The sequence below is a fragment of the Ornithorhynchus anatinus genome, chromosome 3 (assembly GCF_004115215.2).
Source record: "Ornithorhynchus anatinus isolate Pmale09 chromosome 3, mOrnAna1.pri.v4, whole genome shotgun sequence".
In the NCBI taxonomy this organism is placed as follows: domain Eukaryota; kingdom Metazoa; phylum Chordata; class Mammalia; order Monotremata; family Ornithorhynchidae; genus Ornithorhynchus; species Ornithorhynchus anatinus.
Genome location: NC_041730.1, coordinates 19,955,955 through 19,980,576, shown reverse-complemented (window position 1 = coordinate 19,980,576; position 24,622 = coordinate 19,955,955). Strand labels below are relative to the sequence as shown.

Below are 24,622 nucleotides of genomic sequence, written 5' to 3'. Positions count from 1 at the left end.
TGTGCCAGAGATGAGGAAGGGACATTCTTCAACAGATAGGAAGTTCCAGAGATTCCTCCAGATTTTAACTGCTGATCTCAGTCCGGTAAAGGTACTTTTCTCAAATGACTAGATGTGGTTTTTGTTTTTGCTTCACCCTTCCCAGAGAAACAGGATCCCCCTAAATGCCAAATTAAAAAAAGGAACTTTTCCTGACCCCCTCATCTGATTAGGTAACTTGCTGAATGGAGATTTTCCTCTTTTCCTCATAGTGAAAATTAAATGCACAGTTGTGGATTTTTTTGCCATGCTAAAAAAAAAGATTGTTTTTCTTTATTTTCAGGAAGGGTGGAGAAGGGAAACAGATTAAATGCATAATAAGAATGGGAAATCTGGTAGGAGGAGAACAGGGAGAAAATCCAGGGCAAGTCCCAGGTTTGACTGCATCTACAAATTAGAAACACTTTTTAAATGTTAACCCACCTTCAAAGTCTTATTTAAAGCACATCTCCTCCAAGAGGTCTTCCCTGACTAAGTTCTCATTTCAATTTATCCCATTCCCTTCTGTATTTCTATTTGCACACATTATCCACCCCTCTGTCAGCCCCATAGCACTTTTGTACATCAGGGAAGTAGCACGGCATAGTGGATGGACACAGGCCTTGGAGTCAGAAGGTAATGGATTCTAATCCAGGCTCTGCCATTTGTCTACTATGTGACCTTCGGCAAGTCACTTCACTTCTCTATGCCTCGCTCTCTCCAGTGGAGGCCTCTCCTTCTCCCACTCCCCCAGACTCACCGGTAAGGGAGGAGGCGTCGGCTTCCTCCTCTCGCCCCGTTGCCGCTTCCGCACTATCCCTCCTCCCCCCTCCCTCTCCTTCCCCTCCTTCGAAGCTCATATCATTCGCCTCTACCACCCCCTCCAGATACTTGTCGCTGTCATCTACCGCCCTCCCGGTCCCACCTCCAACTTCTTCAACCACCTTGACCCCTTTCTCACCTTCCTCCTCTCCTTCTCTCTGCCCACTCTGATCCTTGGAGACTTCAACATCCATATGGATGTACCCGACGACTCCTCCGCCGCCCGCCTGCTATCCCTCCTCGACTCTGCCGACCTCCTCCTCCACCATACCGCGCCCACTCACCGACTCGGTCACACCCTCGATCTCGTCATCTCCTACCGCTGCACTATCTCCTCCCTCACCGACTCTGAAATCCCTCTCTCGGACCATAACCTTCTCACCTGCCTCATCTCTCACACTCCCTCCCCCTGCAAATCTTCGCTACTGCCCCACAGAGACCTCCGCTCTCTCGATCCCATCCGTCTTTCCAATAGCATCTCGCCTCACCTTGCCGCCCTGTCCTCTCTTCCCACTCTCGACGATCAGGTCTCCGCTCTCAACTCCACCCTCTCTACTCATCTCGACTCTCTCGCCCCCCTTTCCCTCCGCCGCTCTCGCGCCACTAACCCACAGCCCTGGATCACCTCCTCCGTCCGCCTCCTACGCTCCTATGCTCGAGCTGCTGAGCGCTGCTGGCGAAAGTCCAAGCACCAAGCCGACCTCACACACTTCAAATTTATCCTTTCCTGCCTTAACTCTGCCCTCTCCTCCGCCAGGCAAAACATCTTCTCCTCCCTCATCGACACCCATGCCCGTCACCCCCGCCGATTGTTCCAGACCTTTAACTTTCTCCTTAGGCCCCCTGTTCTTCCCTCTCCCCCATCTCTCACCCCCAGTGATCTGGCCACCTATTTCCTCACGAAAATCAACACAATCAGGTCTGAGCTCCCCGAAGTCACCCCTCCGCCTCTCCCCTCCCCCCCACCAACCCTCTCCCCTACTTTCCCATCCTTCCCTGCAGTATCCTCAGAGGAGATCTCCTCCCTCCTCGCAAGTGCCACCCCCTCCACCTGCTCCTCGGACCCCATTCCCTCTCACCTTATTAAAACCATCGCCCCTGCCCTCCTACCTTCCTTAACTTCTATTTTTAACCACTCAATCTCCAATGGCTCCTTCCCCTCTGCCTTTAAACATGCCCACGTCTCCCCCATCCTAAAAAAAACCCGCTCTTGACCCCACTTCCCCCTCCAGTTATCGCCCTATCTCCCTACTACCCTTCCTTTCCAAAATCCTAGAACGGGTGGTCTACAATCAATGCTTAGAATTCCTTAACTCCCATTCTCTCCTAGACCCCCTCCGATCTGGCTTCCGTCCCCTCCACTCTACCGAGACTGCTCTCTCTAAGGTCACCTGTGACCTTCTTCTTGCCAAATCCAATGGCTCCTACTCCATTCTAATCCTCCTTGACCTCTCTGCTGCCTTTGACACTGTCGACCATCCCCTCCTCCTCCATACCTTATCTCACCGTGGCTTCACGGACTCCGTCCTCTCCTGGTTCTCCTCTCACCTCTCTGGCCGGTCATTCTCGGTCTCCTTCGCTGGAGCCTCTTCCCCTTCCCATCCTTTAACTGTTGGAGTTCCTCAAGGGTCAGTTCTCGGCCCTCTTCTGTTCTTCATTTACACTCACTCCCTCGGTGAACTCATTCGCTCTCACGGCTTTGACTACCATCTCTACGCAGATGACATGCAGATCTACATCTCCGCCCCTGTCCTCTCCCCCTCCCTTCAGGCTCGCATCTCCTCCTGCCGCCAGGATGTCTCCACCCGGATGTCGGCCCGCCACCTAAAACTCAACGTGAGCAAGACTGAGCTCCTCATCTTCCCTCCCAAACCCGGTCCTCTCCCAGACTTCTCTATCACTGTGGATGGCACGACCATCCTTCCCGTCTCTCAGGCCCGCAATCTCGGTGTCATCCTTGACTCGTCTCTCTCGTTCACCCCACACATCCTATCCGTTACCAAGACCTGCCGGTTTCACCTCCACAATATCGCCAAGATCCGCCCTTTCCTCTCCACCCAAACGGCTACCTTACTGCTACGGGCTCTCGTTATATCCCGGCTAGACTACTGTGTCAGCCTTCTCTCTGACCTCCCTTCCTCCTCTCTCACCCCGCTCCAGTCTATTCTTCACTCCGCTGCCCAGCTCATCTTCCTGCAGAAACGATCTGGGCATGTCACTCCCCTTCTTAAACAACTCCAGTGGTTGCCTATCGACCTCCGCTCCAAACAAAAACTCCTCACTCTAGGCTTCGAGGCTCTCCATCACCTTGCCCCTTCCTACCTCTCCTCCCTTCTCTCTTTCTACCACCCACCCCACACGCTCCGCTCCTCTGCCGCCCACCTCCTCACCGTCCCTCGGTCTCGCCTATCCCGCCTTCGACCCCTGGGCCACGTCCTCCCGCGGTCCTGGAACACCCTCCCTCCTCACCTCCTCCAAACTGATTCTCTTCCCCTCTTCAAAACCCTACTTAAAACTCACCTTCTCCAAGAGGCCTTCCCAGACTGAGCTCCCTTCTCCCTCTACTCCCTCTACCACCCCCCCTTCACCTCTCTGCAGCTAAACCCTCTTTTCCCCCTTTCCATCTGCTCCTCCACCTCTCCCTTCCCCTCCCCACAGCACTGTACTCGTCCGCTCAACTGTATATATTTCCATTACCCTATTTATTTTGTTAATGAATTTTACATCACCTTGATTCTATTTAGTTGCCATTGTTTTTACGAGATGTTCTTCCCCTCGACTCTATTTATTGCCATTGTTCTTGTCTGTCCATCTCCCCCGATTAGACTGTAAGCCCGTCAAACGGCAGGGACTGTCTCTATCTGTTGCCGACCTGTTCATCCCAAGTGCTTAGTACAGTGCTCTGCACTTAGTAAATGCTCAATAAATACTATTGAATGAATGAATGAAAGAATCTGTAAAATGAGTATTGAGACTGTAAGACCCAAATGGGAAAAGAACTGTCAGTTTGCTTGTATCCACCCCAGCACTTAGTACACTGTCTGACACACTGTAAGCACTTAATAAATACCATCATTATTATTATCATTATTATCAGTAATTCATTTATTTATATTAATGTCTGTCTCCCCATCTAGGGTTTAAACTCGTTCTGGCAGGGAACATGTCTACCAACTGTGATATACCCTACTCTCCCTAATGTTTAGTACAGTGTTTTGCACACAGTAACCACACAGTAAATACAGTTGATGGACTGATTTTATATCAGCACCCCTTCTCTCTGCAAGAGGGGAATTAACTGACTAGGACATTTTTCTTCCTCTTCCTCCAACCCCCCATATCTGTGTAAAACTGACAGATCTGGATAAAGGATGTCAGAGGGAAGAAAGGGGGGTCAGAGTGGAATGGGCAATCAGCCAACGAAAAGTACACCCAGGTCCTTGGAGTGAGGGAAAATATTTCCAGGACATCTGCAGAGGAGATGTGGGCAGTGACTCGATTTCCCAGGCTATCCATTCAGGGAAGGAAATAAGTTTTATTCCTTTTATAGCTAGATGGACAACTTTATGTGAGGACTGAGGACTCAGGAAATCTTGGGATACTTTATTTTTGTGTTAAGTGAATTAAATTGGCTAACATTTAAAGTTTAATTCCTTCCCATAACATTAATAACAAAGTTCCTTCACCCCAGTGTCCCAGATTCCAAAGCATTCACTTTGATAAAAGGATGCATATGTTTGAAACTCTGGAAATCTCTTAAGTTTTTTAAATAGTTCCCCATATGTTTGCTAGAAGTTCTCATTTCAGCTGTACCTAGGCATTTCTAAGCCAAGACAGGGCTGTCTTTTTTTACTTCACCACTCCCATTTCTGTTAAAGTCTCCTACTAAACCGTAATCACTGGATCTCAACTCTTGCACATAAAATCAGACTCCCCCTTGGAACTACCCTATTCTCACTGCACTAAAACACTATTATTAATGTCAACAATCCACTCACTTGGTTCATTAACTTTTATAAGATATTAACTCGGCAGTAACAATATGCATCTCTTTGGAGAATAAGCATTTGCATTATCTTGTAATTTAGTTTCAAAGAAATGTATTTTTTTCCTACCTGATCCTACCTAATTCTGCTAGAAAGATCATCTCCAAGTGTCTGTGAAAGACATATTTCTGTAGTTCAGACCAGATGAATCTCATTTGAGGTTTTATGGGCCTCAAATGAACAGTGCCTATCTGATGCTGACCAAGATTTTGTTCTCTTCCTTATGTATAGAGAAGCAGCATGGCTCAATGGAAAGAGCATGGGCTTGGGAGTCAGAAGGTCATGGGTTCTAATCCCAGATCTGCCCTTTGTCTGTTCTATGACCTTGGGAAAGTCACTTGACTTCTCTCTGCTTCAGTTAACTCATCTATAAAATGGGGAATGAGACTGTGAGCCCTAAGTGGGACAGGGACTGTGTCCAAACTGATTTGCTTATATCCACCCCAGTGCTGAGTACAGTGCCTGGCACACAGTAAGTATTTAACAAATACCATAATTATTATTATTATTACATTCTTGGAAGATAAATGATTGTAGGAGGACTTTGGTGATTGTGATAGTGGTAGTCTAACAGTTGTGCCAGAAGAGGGGCTTCCAGGCCAGAGGGATGTTGTAAACAAGGGGGAGGTGGCAAGAGAGGATTATAGGCACTGAGTTACTGTTCTTTCCCTTTTAATCAAAACAACATGAAAGAAGAGTGAGTAAGGAAAAAGGACAGTTGACTTCATAAATACAGAATCTACTTCTCTGATCTGTTTTTCTTCCGTCATGTATGCTGGAAAAGTGGAAAACAGGAAAACACTTACAAGCTTCGCATGAGCCAAGTTTACCAAATTGCTTTTCTCCTCTCTAGAGAAATCAGTGCACAAATCTTGCTACAGGAGGTTTTTACCCCACCAAGATGAATGAACAAATCCCCAGAGAGTGATGAGACTGGCCAACTAAGGAATTGAATGTGAATAAAAGGGACTGAATATGCTTAAGCAGATGTAGACTCACTGATGTAAATATAGATTCATATATATCATGCTATGGTGGGTGTAAAATGTCAGGAGATGCCACGATTAGATTAAAGAGGTTTTGAATTAAGGGTTTTCTTGGATTATCATCCTTTCTTTTACTGGTATAAGGACCGGCATCTGACCAAGGAGTCCCGTTTGTCCATGAATGTGAAAAGGTATGGCTTGTCAAGGCTTTTAAAATAATATGAAAAGGATGCCATGGGTCACAGGGTCAAATATGGTCACCATCTACAGGGAGAAGTCAAAGGATTAGGTGACCTACCATATTTACTGGGATAGAATCCTGTGAGAAATGTGTTTAACTCCCAAAACAGAATGAAAACACCCCAGGGGGGTGATTCAGTTTCCTCATCTGTAAAATGGAGATTCGATACCTGTTCTCCCTCATACTTAAACTGTAAACTCTGGTTTGGGCAGGGATTGTGTCTGATGTAAATACCTTGTTTCTACCCCAACAATTAGTGCAGTGCTTGGCACCTAATCAAAGCTTAACAAATACTATGATTCTTATTGTTATGTCATTATTACTAATAATGTTGGTATTTGTTAAGCGCTTACTATGTGCAGAGCACTGTTCTAAGCGCTGGGGGTAGATACAGGGTAATCAGGTTGTCCCATGTGAGGCTCACAGTTAATCCCCATTTTACAGATGAGAGAACTGAGGCACAGAGAACTGAGGCACACAGCTGACAGGTGGCAGAGTCAGGATTCGAACCCATGAACTCTGACTCCCAAGCCCGGGCTCTTTCCACTGAGCCAACTATAGCTATTATTATCATTATTGATTTTAAAGTGTAAGAAGGGAAAAATGAGAGAAAAGCTAAAGCAAAGCCAAATTCCAAATACAATGGTCCAAATACTCGTGCCTCTCATTTTATAAATTCCTTCAGCAAACAAACAAGGGAATTCTGATCAACAAGTTTCTGAAGATGTATACTCCCAGCACATAGTCTTCCCCAAGTAGCCAATGGAAGTAGCCAGTCTCCGGGTTCAGAGGCAGGAGAAAAAAGAACAAATATCTTCTCCTCTTAACATTTGAAGGTCTCCACCCCAGGATTTGGGGGATGGCAGGACTTTTGCTTTCTGGAAAATGTAGTTTCCTAAAGGAGTAGGTTCCCAGTTCCTTTTCCTGTTTCCCTTCAGTCTGTTAATTCCACCTCCACCATTTTGACAACCAGCCTTGCTAATTGTAGGTATTACCTTTTATTTTATCCTCAGCACCAGGAAAAAGAAATCTCCAACATAATGTCCCCGATTGGCCACAGTTCCTCAATCACGGGCTTAGAGGGACACATTATCTCTTTCTAGACCAGTACTCTTCCTACCTCATCATGGTTGTATTCAGGAACTAATTCTGTCCTTATTCAGTAATTACTTTGCTTCTGGAGTATCGAACCAGGTTTAGGGTTAGGGTTAGGGCTATCAACGAATCCTAAAGATAGGGCTCAGTTTTCCTATAGGTTTTGAGGAGCAAGTTCAGTCTAGCCTGGATATAGGCAGATGGTTTTTGCCAAAAAGAGAGTAAGGAAATGGTGTCCAAATTCAGCTCCCTGACCGAGGTCATCAGCATCTCAGAAGTGAAATCTATTACTTCATTAAGTAGGAGAATTAACTGAGAACTTCCTGTAGGCAGAGCTCTGTATTGAGGAGGATGAGAGAGTACAAAAGAAGAATTAGAAGACATTCTAACACTTTTTAAATATTTCTTTCCCCATACATTAAGCCTCATTTGAGGATAATAGTGAAAAGTCTGCTAAAGAGTATACAGCTCGGAATTAGGTCCGGAGGACAGTGAGAGAAGAGCACTTTCTTAAAAATAAGCATGAAAAGGGGAGAGAAATCCACTCATTCTAATTTTTTTGTTTTGCGCTTAAATGTGCCAAAGGATGTGAATCCTTGGAGAGCAACTGGATTTAGAATCTACTGTATCAAGACTCTGCCGTTCTCACCCACACTCACTTAGCAAGTATCCAACTAATTGTTCCTTCCGTCTCCGTAGATACCGAAGACAGCATTGATGGAAGAAGGAAATCTCACCATGTGGAACGGGTTTATCCTTTCTGGACTAACCGACCAAGTGGATCTGCAGGCGACCCTCTTTCTGTTTCTCCTCTTGGCCTATATCGTCACCGTGATAGGCAACCTTGGGATGACGATGCTGATCAAGATTGAGCCCCGACTTCACACCCCCATGTACTTTTTCCTCAGTAATTTATCTTTTGTCGATTTCTGTTACTCATCATGCGTCACTCCCAGGATGCTAGTGACCTTCTTGTCAGAAACCAAAGCCATTTCTTTCACTGCGTGTGCATCCCAAGCTTATTTCTTTGGGGCATTTGGAACCACTGAGATATTCCTTCTGGCCGTGATGGCATACGATCGATATGTGGCCATTTGCCACCCACTGCTCTATACGGTCATTGTATCCCCCAGAGTCTGTGTCTTCCTGACATCAGTTACTTACTTTGGTGGCTTTGCGAATTCACTTATTCATACGTATCTTACATTTAGATTGTCATTCTGCCATTCCAATGTTATCAGTCATTTCCTCTGTGAAATTCCACTACTGTTACAACTCTCTTGTTCAGATACAAGCATCAATTTCCTAGTGATGTTTATCTGTGTTAGCTTTAATATCTTGAGCACACTCTGGACTATCCTGATCTCTTATATTTACATTCTTGCTGCCATTCTGAGGACCCACTCTAGAGAGGGAAAGTGGAAAGCCTTCTCTACTTGTGCTTCCCACCTGACTGCTGTTTTCATTTTCTATGGGACCCTGATCATCATGTATCTTCAACCACATTCAAACTCTTCCCTGAATCAGAACAGATTGGTCTCGGTGTTTTATACCGTGTTTATCCCCATGCTGAATCCTCTGATCTACAGCTTGAGAAACAAAGAAGTGAAGAGTGCCTTTAGGAAAGTAATTGAGACAAAGATGCTCTCTCTGTTTTTTGCCGATTAAAAGTGGTATTCAGAGTAAATCCCTTTTCCTCTTAGAATGTGTCATAAATATTAACATGTTTTCTCTTCCCAGAGATAAATCTGTGCCTTGGGAATGATTTATTTTACTTCTCCAAAATGCAAGATGGATAAACTGGTATGATCAGTTTCTTCCTCCCTCTATACCTCCCTTATGCTCTCTCTCTCTCTCTCACTGTCTCTCCCTCTCTCCCTCTCCCTCTTTCTCTATCTCTTCTTGAGGGGTATGCCTCCATTCTTGAGGGAAGAGAAAAAAAATCACCATTGCCTAAGTCTGCATATGACATACCCAGTGTGATTTTAAATTTCTGAGTGTCCCTAATGAAAGCTGTTTCATTGACCATATATCAATACGGGGGACATGTTACTAGTTCTTGGCAATATAATTCTACTCAGAAGTTCACTTAAAAATTGAAAGGTTGAGGGAACCTAGATGGAGTATTTTTTCTCTTTCTTAATTAATAGCACCTACTTTTATCTACCTCCTGATGGATCTAGAAGGATGTGCTGTTGATGCCACGTGGTGAAATGTTATTTAGTTGTTCTTTGGGTTCAAAGATGGAATTTGCATGGATATGCACACCAGCCTGGATTGGCTACCATTGGCATCTCCCTATAGCCCAGTATCACAGTGACTTTTTTGAGGTTATACTTCATTAATGTTTAAAACAGTTATTCGGTCTCTTCTTCTTGCAGTTGCCCTATTTTAAACCCAAGAAAGCAACCGCTTAGGTATCTTCCTAATAATAATTCTTCTTTCGTATTCTACCCAGAAAAGTTGAAATTCAAGAAATTTGCCTTCAATACTGAAACACCGACTGCATTCCAGGAACTTGCCTTTTGTAATTTTGGATGGCTATTTGTTATGAAGTAGAACTGCTTGATATGATGTATAGTGATGTATAGGTGATTTTGATGAAACTGCTTGAGGAGCTGGATGTATTATCTTTGGGAATCCCAGGTTTCCCCTCCCCTTGATCTCATGAGCAGATTCAGACCTGGATGTTCACAGTTCTAGGTATGATCTATTGTTTTGCAGTGTAAGCCCCTTGTGGGCTGGAAACATGTCACTTCTTAATTTTGTATTTTCCAAGGACTTAGAAAATTGTTCAGGACCCAGTGGACACTCATTAAATGCTATTACCACTACTAAAAGGAATATATTGATCACTGCCTTTGTTCCCTTACAGAGAAGCATAAGAGCTCTGTGTTTGATATTCAGTTTTCTTTCAATTCTCATGTGCAGGTGTTTTTTTTTGCACAGAGTATGTTCTCAATAAATGCCATTGATTGATTAAGTGGGGATTGGATGAAGAACCATGTATTTCACAGGAAGAATGGTTCTTGGATTGAAATTTCCTCATGGTAAAAGCTTTCCCATTTACTTCTGTATGTTCCCAAGCAACTAGAAACAGAGTAGGTGCTCAGTGAATAATACTGATGACACCAGTCCATCTACTAGTAAATCAAAGGTACAATGATGATATTCTATAAAGACTGAGAAACATGTTCCATAAGGAAGAGTTTAAAATCCGAAATGCTCTTCAATGTGTCAAATATGACTGTTATCAATTTCCTCTATCAGTCCCCTAATTTAGAGTAATTATTTTCCCAGTGCCTCACAAATCTTGAATTTAACAAAACAATCTAATTGCATATCTCAAAATGAGCATTCAGTCAGTCAATCATTAATACTGATTGACCACTTCCTGCGTGCAGAGAAATGTACTAAGTGCTTGGGAAAAAACAGTACATCACAGTTGGTAGACGTTCTCTGCCCATAAGGAGCTTACAGTCTAGAGGGGGAGAGTCAGTAATATAGATAAATAAATTACAGATATTTACATTAGTGGCATGGGATGAGGGTGGGGTGAATAAAGATTACAAATCCAAGTGACATGACTTCACAGAAGGGAGGAAATGAGGGCTTAGTCTGGAAAGGCCTCTGGGAGGGGATGTGATTTTAATAAGGCTATGAGGGTGGGGAGAGTAATGATCTCTCGATTATGAAGGGGGAGGGAATTCCAGGCCAGAGGCAGGATGTGGGTGGTGAGATAGATGAGAAGGAGGTACAATAAGTAGCAGAGGGGCTAAAGGAGCGAAGTGAGCACGCAGTTTTGTAACAGGGAATTGGCGAGGTAAGATAGGAGGAGGCAAGGTGAATGATCGCTTTAAAGGTAATGGTAAGGAGTAAGATCATTCGGGTTAACAAGGTGCTCGTTCTAAACCATAAGGTAGAAAGGTAGTTGAAGGAAAGGTGGGTGAGTGGAAAGTTGAGCCACTCATCTCTGTCCTCAAAATGATGGTGCACAATGATATCGTTCCAGGCAACTGGTGGGGTAAGCAAGATTGGTACATAAATTCTCTGGGCGGTTCAGGGCTTATATGGTGAGGAAATGTTTATTAATAATAATAATAATAATAATAATAATAATGTTGGTATTTGTTAAGCACTTACTACATGCAGAGCACTGTTGTAAGCATTTGGGTAGATACAGGGTAATCAGGTTGTCCCACATGAGGCTCACAGTCTTAATCCCCATTTTACAGATGAGGTCACTGAGGCACAGAGAAGTTAAGTGACTTGCCCATAGTCACAAAGCTGACAAGTGGCAGAGCCGGGATTCGAACTCATGAACTCTGATTTCCAAGCCCGTGCTCTTTCCACTGAGCCACGCTGCTTAAAAGCAGGGATGCCTGGTGGAAAGAGACCAGGCCTGGGAGTCAGAGGACCTGGATTCTAATCCTGACTCTGCCACTTCTCTGTTGTATGTCCTTGGACAAGAAAGGCAATGGTAATTGTGGTATTTGTGAAGCGCTTAGTGTCTGTCAAGCACTGTTCTAAGCATTAGGGTAGAGATAAGTTAATCAGGTTGGACAGAGTCACTATCCAACAAGGGGCTCCACAGTATAAGTAGGAGGGCGAACAGGTATTGAATGCCCACTGGACTGTAAGCTTCTTGTGAGCAGGGAATGTGTCTACCACCTCTGTTATATTGAACTCTCCCAAGCACTTGCTACGTTTCTGCCCACAGTAATAATAATAATAATAATGTTGTTTTTGTTAAGCGCTTACTATGTGCAGAGAACCGTTCTAAGTGCTGGGGTAGATACAGGGTAATCAGGTTGTCCCATGTGAGACTCACAGTTAATCCCCATTTTACAGATTAGTTAACTGAGCCACAGAGAAGTGAAGTGACTTGCCCACAGTCACAGAGCTGACAAGTGGCAAAACTGGGATTCGAACTCATGACCTCTGACTTCCAAGCTCAGGCTCTTTCCACTGAGCCACGCTGATTCTCAGTAAGCCAGTGAATTCAAGCTGAATGATTGATTTTACAGATGAGGTAACTGAGGCACAGAGAAGTTAAGGAACGTGCTCAAGGTCCCGTAGGAGGCACATGGTGGAGCCAAGATTATAACCCAGGTCCTTTGACTTCCAGGCCCATGTTCTTTCCATTAGGCCATGCTGTTCTTCTCTGCACTTCAGTTACCTCATCTGTAATATGGGTATTGAATCTTCCTCCCTCCAATTTAAACTGTGAGCCCCATGTGGGACAGGAACTATAATGCTTGACAAAGAGTAAACATTTAACAAATATCATTAAAAAAGTCATAACAGAGGGGATATTCCAGTTTTGTTGTTAATTAGTACCCCAGCAAACACATCCACACGTTTTTTGCTCAGGAAAATTAAGCCTTAGTCAAATATAGAAATTCCCTAAGTATTTGAAAAGCAGGGAAAGTCATGAAGAAACCAAACTGACCATAAATTGAAATTCCATAAAAATTGCAATTGTCTAAGGGAAAGGTTTAAGAAGAGCAACAATTACCATTCTTTCCCAAAGGGAATGCTTATTTCTTCTTTGTACATGGGCAATTGGGGGATTAGGAGAATTTAAATCCCAAGAAATATCAGAGTAACTATAAACACAGTCTCCAAAGGGAAGTTGGAGTTACTGATAATCAGCAAGTAAAGTATATAAATGTTTGTTCAGTCATTTGAAAGAACTAGGCAACTTGATTTCTAGTCATAAACCTTTAGAGAATTTAATAAAGAATATGAATTTTAGACCACCATGGAGAGACCCAGGACCCAGGAATGGTACGTTTAATGTGGATAGGGAATGTGTCATATTGTTGTATTGTCCTCTCTCAAAAGTTTCGTAGAGTGCTCTGAACAAAGCAAGCTCTCAGTAAATACTGATTGACTGCTTGACTAGAGAATGTTGTCCCTGAGCAATTTAGGATCAGTTCTGATAAAGCATAAATAACTGAGGTAAAACAATCAAAATAAACCATAGCTTTTGCAGAGACTTTAGGTTTATTTGGGGAAAACAATTATAATTAACACATAGGGATTTCTATGAGGGCTGAGAGTAGATTCAGATTTGAGAAAAAAGAAAGAGAAAGGGAGAAGGATACAGAGAGCATGGCAGGCAGAAAGGAGATTCACGGAGACAAAATTAGGAAGAGAAACTAGAGAGCAAAGGCGAAGAGAAGAAACGTACACTTTCATAACTACACAAAATCTTTCAACTCCCTCTCTAGGTCTACAAACACACACAACACACACACAAATCCAGAAGAATCTTCCAGACTGCCTTCTCCTTGGGCAGCCTGCAGATCACAGGAGTAGCAGAGATCAGCTGAGAATGTCCCATCTCTGTCCGTCACGATGTTTCCTGCCATGGGTTCGTGATGTTACTGATACTGCTCCTGAAGCAAAGCTTCCTCCAGCTGGGGGTTGAGAAGACTTCAAGGCTTAAATGGCGAGGATATTTTAAAGTGGGAAGCGGCATGGCCTAATGGAAAGAGCCTGGACCTGGGAGTCAGAGGACTGGAGTTCTAATCCTGACTCTGCCCTGTGTCTGCTTTGTGATCTTGGGCTTCTCTGCCTCAGTTTCTTCAACTCCAAATGGGGATTTAATAGCTGTCATCCATCTTACTTTGACTATGAGATTCATATGGGACAAGGACTGTGTCTGACCTGAATAACTTGTATCTACCTTAGTGTTTAGAGCAGTACTTAGCATATAGTAAGGACTCAACAAATATTTTTAAAAAACGGAGGGGTAGCCTAGCCCCAAGAATGGAGGCAGGGAGGGAGTAGATAAGTGACCACTCTGACTCCAGCAGACCCCCAGGAACGAGCCTCCAACCAGATTCCACAAACTCCTATTTCCTTTCTGCAGGAAGCCTAAGCAGGATGGAGACTGACACCACTCCCTCTAGAGATGGCTCTAAACACTGGCCTAGGAGCAGAGAGGCAGGTGCCAGAATTCTCTTCACTCCTCAGGCACCCAGATAAAATGGAAATTCAGAAAACTGGCCTTCCCAACCCCTCCACCCCCAAGCTGAGTCAGGATTTAGAGAAGTGGGAGCTTAGGGTGAGAAGGGTCTAAGTGCAGCTCAGAAATCAATCGATTATGCTATTTGTGGAGCTCTTACTGTGTGCAGAGCACTGAAGTAAACGCTTGGGGAAGTACAGTACAGTAGAGTTGGTAACCTAGTCCCTGCCCTCAAGGAGTTTGCAGTCTAGAAGATTGCCCACGCCACACACTGTCACATGTGTTGCAGTGCCCTTAGGGCTGAGTGACCACCCTACAAGCCAGCTCTGGACCAAAGGAGCTGGACCCCTTGTGTCACTCTACACACTCAGGAAAGACAACATTTCTTTTTGATTTTAGTGTTTTTCTCTTCCTTTAGAAAATTTCTCTCTGAAATTCAGAGCAGAAAACTATCCATTAGCAGTTTGCTTCCTGATGCTCTAATCAGTCCTTAATTCTCCTTCTACTGTGGGGGGACAGGAGACACAAGTTTTATGTTTCCTCATGTGATACTGATGGAGAAAACCTTCAGTGCTTGTTTAATACCAAGTTAACCTAGAGATGTTTCCAAGAGAGGAGGCTAATACAGGGCACCTTTATACAGTTAATAACACCAGTGGATCAATTTTTGAGGGCCAGAGAGAAACTCAGTGAGTGAAGGATAGATCTTCCTCCAGGAAGGTAGAATCTGCTCATTGTCTACATCAGTTATTCACTTCAGTGATTTTCAGGGGGCAAATTATCAGAGAGCCTCATACTTTTTGCTTTCATTTCTTTGACCAGGGTCTGTCACATGCCAGCAGAGGAAGGACACGCATTTTGGAGATCTGGCTGCAGTAAACCACACCACGGTGACCGAATTTATTCTTGTGGGTCTGATTGACAATCCAGATATGAAGGTCATCGGCTTTCTGACATTCTTCATGATTTATTTGGTCACCTTGATTGGAAATCTTGGGTTGATCACAGTTATTAAGGCTGATGCTCAACTGCACACCCCTATGTACTATTTTATCGGTCATTTGGCTTTCTTAGATCTCTGTTATTCCTCTGCCGTTCTTCCCAAGATCTTAGACAACCTCTTAGCGCAGAATGAAACCATTTCCTTTAACGGATGTGCCGCCCAAATGTATTTTTTAATCGTTCCAGCCAGCAGTGAGTGTTATCTCCTGGCTGCAATGGCCTATGATCGTTACGTGGCTATCTGTAACCCCCTCCTTTACTCATTCATTATGTCCCAGGGAGTCTGTTACCTCCTAGTGGCCGGCTCTTATTTGGTTGGCTTTATAAGCGCCACCACGCAGACCTATCTCACCTTCAGATTATCCTTCTGTGGCTCCAGTGTCATTAATCATTTTGTCTGTGATGTTCCCCCACTGTTAGCTCTGTCTTGTTCAGCTACCTACGTCAATGAGTTCGTGCTATTTATCTTTGCCATCTTCCTTGGAGTAGTCACCTCCTCAGAAATCTTGGTCTCTTATATATGCATATTATGCGCCATCCTGAGAATCCAATCTGCAAAAGGGAGGCAGAAAGCTTTCTCCACCTGTGCCACCCACCTGTGTTCGGTGGTACTCTTCTATGGGACATCAACGTTTATTTACACGCGGTCAGCATCTGATTACTCTCTGGGGCAGGATAAAGTGATTTCTGTGTTTTATACTGTGGTGATCCCCATGTTGAACCCCATGATCTACAGCCTGAGGAACCAGGAGGTCAAGAGGGCTCTGAAAAGAATCATTAGTATAAAAAAGCCTTATTCATGGTGAATTTAAATGCAGCAAAATAATTGCATTGGAAATGAAGGAGTGAATGCTTTCTAGTCAGTTAACCATAGTTACTGAGTGTTTACTGTATGCAGAGCACTGTACAGACACTTAGGAGAGTACAGTATAACAATAAAACAGACACATTCCCTGTCCACAGGGAGTTCACAGTCTAGTGGTGGAGACAGACATTGATATAAATGAATAAATTACAGATATGTACATAAGAGCTTTGGGGATGGAAGGGAAGGATGAAAAAAGGGAGCAAGTCAGGGCAACTCACAAGGGCGTTAAAGAAAAAGAAAAGGGAGCTTAATTAGGGCTTAATCAATTTAGTTAATCTATCAAATGAGGATGTTTACAAATAACTAAATTCTGAAATTTAATATAAAAATGAAAGTGAGAAATCCAAATATTTCCTATGCATTTGTATTAACAGATGTACCTCATGATTTGCTTTTCTGACTTTGAAGAATAGCTGAAAAGAATGTTGCAGACTTTGTCAACCGTCCTGTACTGGAACTGTTTTAACAATAATAATGAAAATGATGGTATTTGTTAAGTGCTTACTATATACCAAGCACTGTTCTAAGCGCTGGAATAGATACAAGGTCATTGGGTTGTCCCATGTGGGGCTCACAGTTTTTAATCTCCCTTTTGCAGGTGAGGTAACTGAGGCACAGAGAAGTTAAGTGACTTGCCCAAAGTGATAAGCGGGGGAGCAGGATTAGAACTTAAGCCTGTCTTTGGGCAGGAATTATCTCTATCTGTTGCCGAATTGTATATTCCAAGCGCTTAGTACAGTGCTCTGCACATAGTAAGCACTCAATAAATACTATTGAATGAATGAATCAGAACCCACGACCTCTGACTCCCAAACCCGTGCTCTTTCTACTAAGCCACACTGTAAGCCTGCCTCTTAATATCTTAATCTTTGTGAAAACTTTGCTCAAAGAAGAGCAACTCCTTCCTCTCTTACTGATTGGCCCCTTCTACAGTGGTCTTTCAACAGTCCACTATTAAATCCCATTGGTAGAGATTATGCTTCTCCAGGTCTTTTCAAGGTTTATTCTGCCCTTCTGGCTTGAGTGTGGGTCTCCTTGCCATTCACCAAACCACAAGTATTCAATTATTTGCCTTAGATTTCCTACCTAAGGGAGCTGTGTTGTTGTGACCACCACCGTTCTGTTGTGCTGACTGAGTTTCAGTTTCCCATCGCCGGTAATCTCTTCCTGCCATTTGCTATCAAGTGTGGTTCATAGATGGTGCTGGCTTTAGGAACTGGAAACAGCTCCTGAAAATAAGTAGCAACCTGACCTAGTGGGTAGAGCACCAGCCTGGGAGTCAGAAGCACTTGATTTCTAAACCTGGCTCTGCCTCTTGTTCGCCCCATGGGAGGGAGGATGGGGACCAAATCTCCATTTTGCTGACAAGGGAACTGAGCACAGAGAAGTTGAGTGACTTGTCCAAGGTCACACAGTAGAAAAGTGGCAGAGTAAGGATTATCACCCAGGTCCTCTGACTCCCAGACCTATGCTCTTTCCATTAGGCCTCATTGCTTCTCTTCATTCTTTATTCCGATGATTCTATTTGTAAATATTTTTATGTCTGTCTCCCCTTTTACAGTGGAAACTCATTGTGCCTTGGGATTCTGTTGTATAGCAATCAATCAGTGGTATTTATTAAGTGCTTACTGTGTGCAGAGCACTGTACTAAACCCTGGAAAAGTACAATATGGTAGAGTTGGTAGATGTGATCCCAGCCCAAAAGTAGCTTCCATTCTACAGGGGAAAACAGACATTAAAATTAATTGCAGGTAGGGGAAATAGAGTTTAAGGATATTTTATATTGCTCATGGCACCTAGGGAGCTCTCAGTAAGTACTATTAGTGCTATCAGTCAATGAATTGATGGTCCCAGGGCTTAGTACAGTGCTCATCACATAGTTAGTGCTTAACAAGTACCAGCATTATTATTTATTGAGTGATTCCTGTGTACAGAGCATTGTAATAAACATTTGGGAGAGTACAATACAACAGAATAGGTAGTCACAGCCACTGCCTTCAAGAAATGTACAGACTACGGCTACTCGTTGGACTCTGCTTCTTTGTAGGCTCCAGGCTAGTGGTTGTCCCAAACACATTTAGAAAAAGGAAAGTCACATTATTGGGGCTTCCAGGAGCTGGATGGGCTGGTATTTGGGGAGCAAGAGTCACGGGGATGGAGAAAGAGTATCCTCTCCCCTCAGATCAGTCTCAGCTCCTCCTCTGCAGGTAGGGCCGAACTGAACCTCCTGACCTTGAGGCAATCTGCTCCTGCTGGAAATATTTATTTGCCAAAGACATCATCATAATTCAATTAACGGAAACACCTTCGTTTCACCGCGTCTTTCACCTCCTTGTTTCTCAGACTGTAAATCAAGGGATTCAACATGGGGATCACAAGAGTGTAAAACACAGACACCACTTTCTCCTGCTCCAGAGAGTACTGGGAATGGGGCTGGATGTAACTAAAGCTTATGGAGCCATAGAACAGGGTCACGGCAGTAAGGTGGGAGGCACAGGTGGAGAAGGCTCTGTACCTCCCGGAGGTGGACCGGATCTTCAGGATGGCGGCGACGATGAAGATGTAAGAGAAGAGGATGGACAGAAAGGTGAACAGGGCGATGACTCCTGAGAAAATCAGAAGCAGCAGCTCATTTCTGGAGGTGTCTGAACACGCAAGCTTCAGCAGGGGTGGCAGATCACAGAAGAAGTGGCAGATGACGTTAGGCCCACAGAAGGCTAAGCCTGCTAAGCCAATTGTATGGGTCAGGGAGTTAATCAGCCCCCCTATGTAGGAAGCCACCACCAAGATAACGCAGAGTCTTTTGGTCATGACGCCCGTGTAAAGCAGTGGGATGACGATGGCCGCGTAGCGATCGTAGGCCATCGCGGCCAACAGGCAACCCTCAGTGGTAAGAAGCAGGACAAAAAAAAAATATTGTACAATGCAAGCGGGCCGTGAGATCGTTCCTCTTTCAACAAAGAAGTGGGCCAGCATCTGGGGAGCAAATACTGATGAATAACAGGCATCTACAAATGACAAACTACTGAGGAAGAAGTACATGGGCATGTGCAGTTTGGATTCAGTTCGAATTAAAACGATCATGCCAATGTTTCCCAGCAGAGAGAGAGCATAGTTTACTAAGATCACCAGAAAGAAGATGACCTTCAGCTCGGCACGATCCGTCAATCCCAAAAGAATGAACTCCGTGATTATGGTGATGTTCTCTTGAGCCATGGATTCAGTTTTTTCACACTCTCTGCCATAAGAAGATTAGAGAAATTGAAATTATGGAAGAAGAAAATGTTTTCAATCAATCAATCAGTGTATTTACTGTTTTCCATGAACAGAAAAAACTGTACTAAGTGCTCGGGAGACTATAACAGAGATGGTAGACATGTTTCTGCCCAAAAGAGGTTTTTACTAGAGCGAGAGCTTTTTTCACTGAAAATCTAATCTATCTGTTCTTTATCCAAAATGCCTATATGCACAAGATTGGGCGGGGTTCTAACCAGTTCTATATGGAGTGGTCACATTCGTCAAGCCAAGAAAGAGAAGCTGCAAAGGGCACAGGTTTGGGAGCCAGAGGACATGGGTTCTAATCCCAGCTCCTCCACGGGGAAGCAGCGTGGCTCAGTGGAAAAGAGCCTGGGCTCAGAGGTCATGAGTTCGACTCCTGACTCTGCCAAGTTAAAGTCATTTAACTTTTCTGTGCCTCAGTTACCTCATCTGTAAAATGGGGATTAACTGTGAGCCTCACGTGGGACAACCTGATTACCCTGTATCTACCCCAGCGCTTAGAACAGTGCTCTGCACATAGTAAGCGCTTAACAAATACCAACATTAATTAACCTTGGGCAAGCCACTTAACTTCTCTGTGCCTCAGCTACCTCATCTGTAAAATGGTGATTAAGACTGTGAGGGCCATGTGGGGCAACTTGATTACCCTGCATCTACCTGGGACTTGGAAGAGTGCTTGGCACATAGTAAGCCCTTAACAAATATCTCTGAAAAGCAGCATGGCGTAGTGGGAAGAGCATGGGTTTGAGAGTCAGAGGCCGTGGATTCTAAGCCTGGCACCACCACTTGTCTACTGTGAGACCTTGGGTAAGCCAGTTAATTTCTCTGTGCCTCAGTCACCTCGTGTAAAATGGGAGTTAAGACTGTGAGCCCCATGTGGGACAACCTAAATATCTTGTATCTACCCCAGAGCTTAGAACAGTGCTTGGCACATAGTAAGTGTTTAACAAATACCATAATTATTACAGTGATACCGTGAGCCCTTCGTGGGACAGGAACTGTGTCCAATCTCATTTGCTTGTATCCATCCCAGATCTTAGTCTGGCACATAGTAAGCACTTAACAAACACCACAATCCCTCCTTCCTCTTTACCTTCTCCTAGAATATTTGCTCTTCTATGCCATCTCCTTTGTTCTTAATTGTCTACTGAGAAGCTACTGTGCATTTATTACTAACACCATTAAATTTATCCTATCATTAGAAGTGCTTATTTTCCTAAGGTATATGTTTAGTATTTACTTTGTGCTATGCACTATACTAAGTATTAGGGTAGAGACAAGCTAATCAGGGTGGAGACACAGTCCCTTTCCTAAGGGGGACTCATAGTCTAAATCTCCATTTTACAGATGATGTAACTGAAGCACAGAGAAGTTTAGTGACTTGTTAAGGTCCCACAGCGGACAAGTGGTGGAGGTGGGATTAGAACCCAGGTCCTTAGCTCTAGCCACTAGACCATACTGTTTCTCTTGAGGCAATACACAAGGCAGTTCTTCACAAAAAAGAGCCCTGAGGACCACTCAGCTATATCACTTCTCTTAGCCTGTCCTCAGATCATTTTGCGTCAGACTTCTTCCTCGATCTTGTGGTTTTCTAATATGACCAATAACTTTTTCAAATTAAATTTCCAAGTTGGGGTAAACTTAGATAGAAAATAAAGCAACAGCATGAATGTGATCTTTCTTGCTTTTCTGAGATGAATCCGCAATTGGTGAGAGTAGAAAGTTTCTAAAGGTTGAAAATCAGGGGGTAACAAATTGACAAATACCATAATTATTATAGTGAGACCATGAGCCTTACATGGGACAGGGACTATGTCCAATCCCATTTGCTTGTATCCATCCCAGAATTTAGTACAGTGTCTGGCACAAAATAAGTGCTTAACAAATACCACAATCCCTCCTTCCTCTTTACAGATGACAAGTTATCCAAAGGGATAACTAGTAAAATGAGTGAAACTAAATGTACAACAAAATAAGTGTTATAAATACACACTGAACCCAGTCCTACCCCCCAAATTAACCAATCAGTGATACTGTGCTTACTGTGGGTAGAACACTGTAATAAGCACTTGGGAAAGTAGAGTACAATGTAGTTGGTAGGCAAAATCTGCCACAAGGAGCTTACAATCTAAAGTTAGTTCCCCACCTCAAAGATGGGGAAACTGTACAGAAATAAATCCAAGGAAGCAGGGAATCCCATTCCATAATGGATTATGTGAAGGGAGGTAGTGGGAACGGGGAGACAGGGATAATAATAATAATAATGTTGGTATTTGTAAAGTGCTTACTATGTGCAGAGCACTCTTCTAAGCGCTGGGGTAGATACAGCATAATCAGGTTGTCCCACATGAGGTTCACAGTCTTAATCCCCATTTTACAGATGAGGTAACTGAGGCCCAGAGAAGTTAAGTGGCGTGCCCACAGTCACACAGCTGACAAATGTCAGAGCCAGAATTCAAACCCATGACTTCCAAGCCCGGGCTCTTTCCACTGAGCTACGCTGCTTCTCTATAATAATGGTGGTATTTGTTAAGTGCTTACTATGTGCAAAGCACTGTTCTAAGTGCTGGGGGGATACAAGGTGATCAGGTTGTCCCACGTGAGGTTCACAGTCTTCATCCCCATTTTACAGATGAGGGAACTGAGGCACAGAGAAGTCAAGTGACTTGCCCAAAGTCACAGAGCTGGCAATGGAAAAGCCGGGATTCAAACCCATGACCTCTGAGTCCCAAGTCCAGGCTCTTTTCACTGAGCCACACTGCTTCATCTCATGCTGGGTGTTTGTATCAACCAAATGTCCATCTGCCCAAGCATCAACCAGGGCACCACCCCTGAGCACTGGGTATCCCCAAAGCACAGTCGCATCCTCTTTTATTCCCTACATCTATTTCTGTAGGTGTCCCTGTGTGTTGGGAGCATGCGATCTCAGAAACCACATATCTCTGGGAAATGATTCTCCATTTAAACCAGGCTCACGATTTAGGGGGCACATATAGAAGATGACTTTGCTTCCATTAAACCAGTGTACTCAATGAAGGGTTTAGCAGCAGGAAAGTACTTATTCATCCCAAAGAACAAAATCATGTGATCAAATTGGAGGGGAGGGGGAAAATGTTTATGAAAAAAATGAGGCTTCAATTTAGGATCACCCTGAACTGGCCTGCGGATAAACAGAATGTTCCAAATCTTCCCCGTTTGTAAAATATCATTGGGTGGAAATTCATTGGGTGAAATAAATTGGGTGTAAAATATAATGATATTTCACCCAAATGCAGAGTGGGTGAAAACTGCATTTATAATAACTGTGACATTTGTTTACGTTAATAATAATAATAATAATGTTGGTATTTGTTAAGCGCTTACTATGTGCCGAGCACTGTTCTAAGCGCTGGGGTAGACACAGGGGAATCAGGTTGTCCTACGTGGGGCTCACAGTCTTAATCCCCCTTTTACAGATGAGGTAACTGAGGCACAGAGAAGTGAAGTGACTTGCCCACAGTCACACAGCTGACAAGTGGCAGAGCCGGGGTTCGAACCCATGACCTCTGACTCCAAAGCCCGGGCTCTTCCCAGTGAGCCACGCTGCTTCTCTAAGCAGGTCCAGACCTGGCGGCAGTCACAGCTGCCTGTGCCACGGCCGGCGGATGGGTTCCCTTCCACGCCAACCGGCCAACCATATTCCAGTACAGGGGCTGGGTGCTCTAAGGCAAGCCCAAAGACAGGGCATCCTGGTTTCACTTCTAAACGTACGGCTGGTGTCACCACAGTTTTAAAAGCCACCATTCCATTTTTTCTTGTGGCCAATCTTCCAAAGTTGAATGTTTTGGAAAGAAAAATGTTCAAAGGAAAAAATAATCAAGCTACTAATAACACATACAAACTCTGTTAACAGGCAAATGGCATGGGTGAGTTACTTACTAAATCCTGCTAAAACACATGCATTGTTAAGAAGCTTCTCAAATATTTAACTTTAACGATCTGAAAAATGACAGCCTCAACATATTTTTGGAAAACTGCAGCACGTGTTACACCATCATTTGAGATGAACAGGCCTGGGGTATTTTATTTCTGTTTTTTTTTAACAATACAAAGAACCACAGCCAAACCCAGATATCAACCCTTCTGACTCATTAGTTTACCCTAATTTCAACAACTCTCTGCTATTCAGAGCCCCATTCGGCAAACTACGCACAATAAAAAAAAAAAAACAACCCAAAACTCCAGGGAACAACTGAACGAGATGGAAAAACAAAATGAACTTGCTATCCAAGCCTTCATGGGCTCAGGGTTTTCTGTCCTTGATGGAGCAAACTGTCACGGAAGCCAAGAAATCATTAGCCACTTCAAGTAGAAAAGGATTTCAGAATACCCTCAAAGGAGAAATGGTAGAGTCCGAAACCCAGGGCAAGACAGGAGTTCTATACAAAGTTCTAAATATTCTTCTCTGAATAATTGCCTTAGTTTGGCAGAGAGAGCTGAAGGGTCACCAGAGCCATTGTGGGCTGGGATGAGCACTGTGTGATATGCCCCAAGCTCACACTGACCACCAGAAAGCCACTGCTCTCCAAACCCCCTGACCCCTTCAAACGAGGCCCCTGTGGGGGGAAGGAGATATCAGCCCTGAACTAACTCTGGAGAAACACGACAGCATCATCATCCCCAATCTCTAAAGTAGATAGAGCACGGGCATTTCTCCACCACGCTCTTTACTACTACTATTAATAATGTTGCTATTTGTTAAGCGCTTACTATGTGCAGAGCACTGTTTTAAGCGCTGGGGTAGACACAGGGGAATGAGGTTGCCCCACGTGAGGCTCACAGTCTTCATCCCCATTTTACAGATGAGGAAACCGAGGCCCAGAGAAGTGAAGTGACTCGCCCACAGTCACACAGCTGACAAGGGGCAGAGTCGGCATTCGAACCCATGACCTCTGACTCCCGAGCCCGGGCTCTTTCCACTGAGCCACGTTGTTTCTCTAACTACCAAGGTGGTGGGTTTGACTAGCCACCAAGGCCGGTTTGGTGGCCGTGACTCAGAACTAAGACTACCTGCAGCGAACGTGTAACATAATCACCGTCACCCCTAACTTTTCTATACGTACCTTACATTCCCTATTAGGCACCAACTCATTTATCGAGCCACTTCTTCCTATCTAAACTGTTTAAGTGTCTCTCCCACTAGATTGTATGCGCCATAGATTACAGAGATCATGTTCACGAACTTTATAAATGCTGCATACAGGGCTCTGCCCACAATAGGTGCTCAGATACTACTGATGATTGCAAAGA

General features: G+C 44.0%; 3 protein-coding genes across 3 annotated transcripts; 2 read left to right on the top strand and 1 right to left on the bottom strand.

Annotated features, from left to right (window-relative positions):
* Positions 1–7,933: 7,933 nt before the first annotated feature.
* LOC100084024 (olfactory receptor 1020-like) lies at positions 7,934–8,912 on the top strand. The gene has a single exon (XM_016227215.3). It carries the CDS (start codon positions 7,947–7,949, stop codon positions 8,874–8,876), a length of 930 nt encoding a protein of 309 aa, XP_016082701.3. The 5' UTR covers positions 7,934–7,946; the 3' UTR covers positions 8,877–8,912.
* A 1,300-nt stretch (positions 8,913–10,212) lies between these two features.
* On the top strand, positions 10,213–15,992 carry LOC103165849 (olfactory receptor 5G3-like). The gene is made up of 2 exons (XM_029059102.1): positions 10,213–10,258; positions 15,007–15,992. The coding sequence occupies exons 1-2, from the start codon at positions 10,213–10,215 to the stop codon at positions 15,990–15,992; spliced, it is 1,032 nt and encodes a 343-aa protein (XP_028914935.1).
* A 2,354-nt stretch (positions 15,993–18,346) lies between these two features.
* Positions 18,347–19,279, bottom strand: LOC100091337 (olfactory receptor 1052-like). Its single transcript, XM_007659940.2, has one exon. The coding sequence runs from the start codon at positions 19,268–19,270 to the stop codon at positions 18,347–18,349; it is 924 nt and encodes a 307-aa protein (XP_007658130.2). The 5' UTR covers positions 19,271–19,279.
* Positions 19,280–24,622: the final 5,343 nt, after the last annotated feature.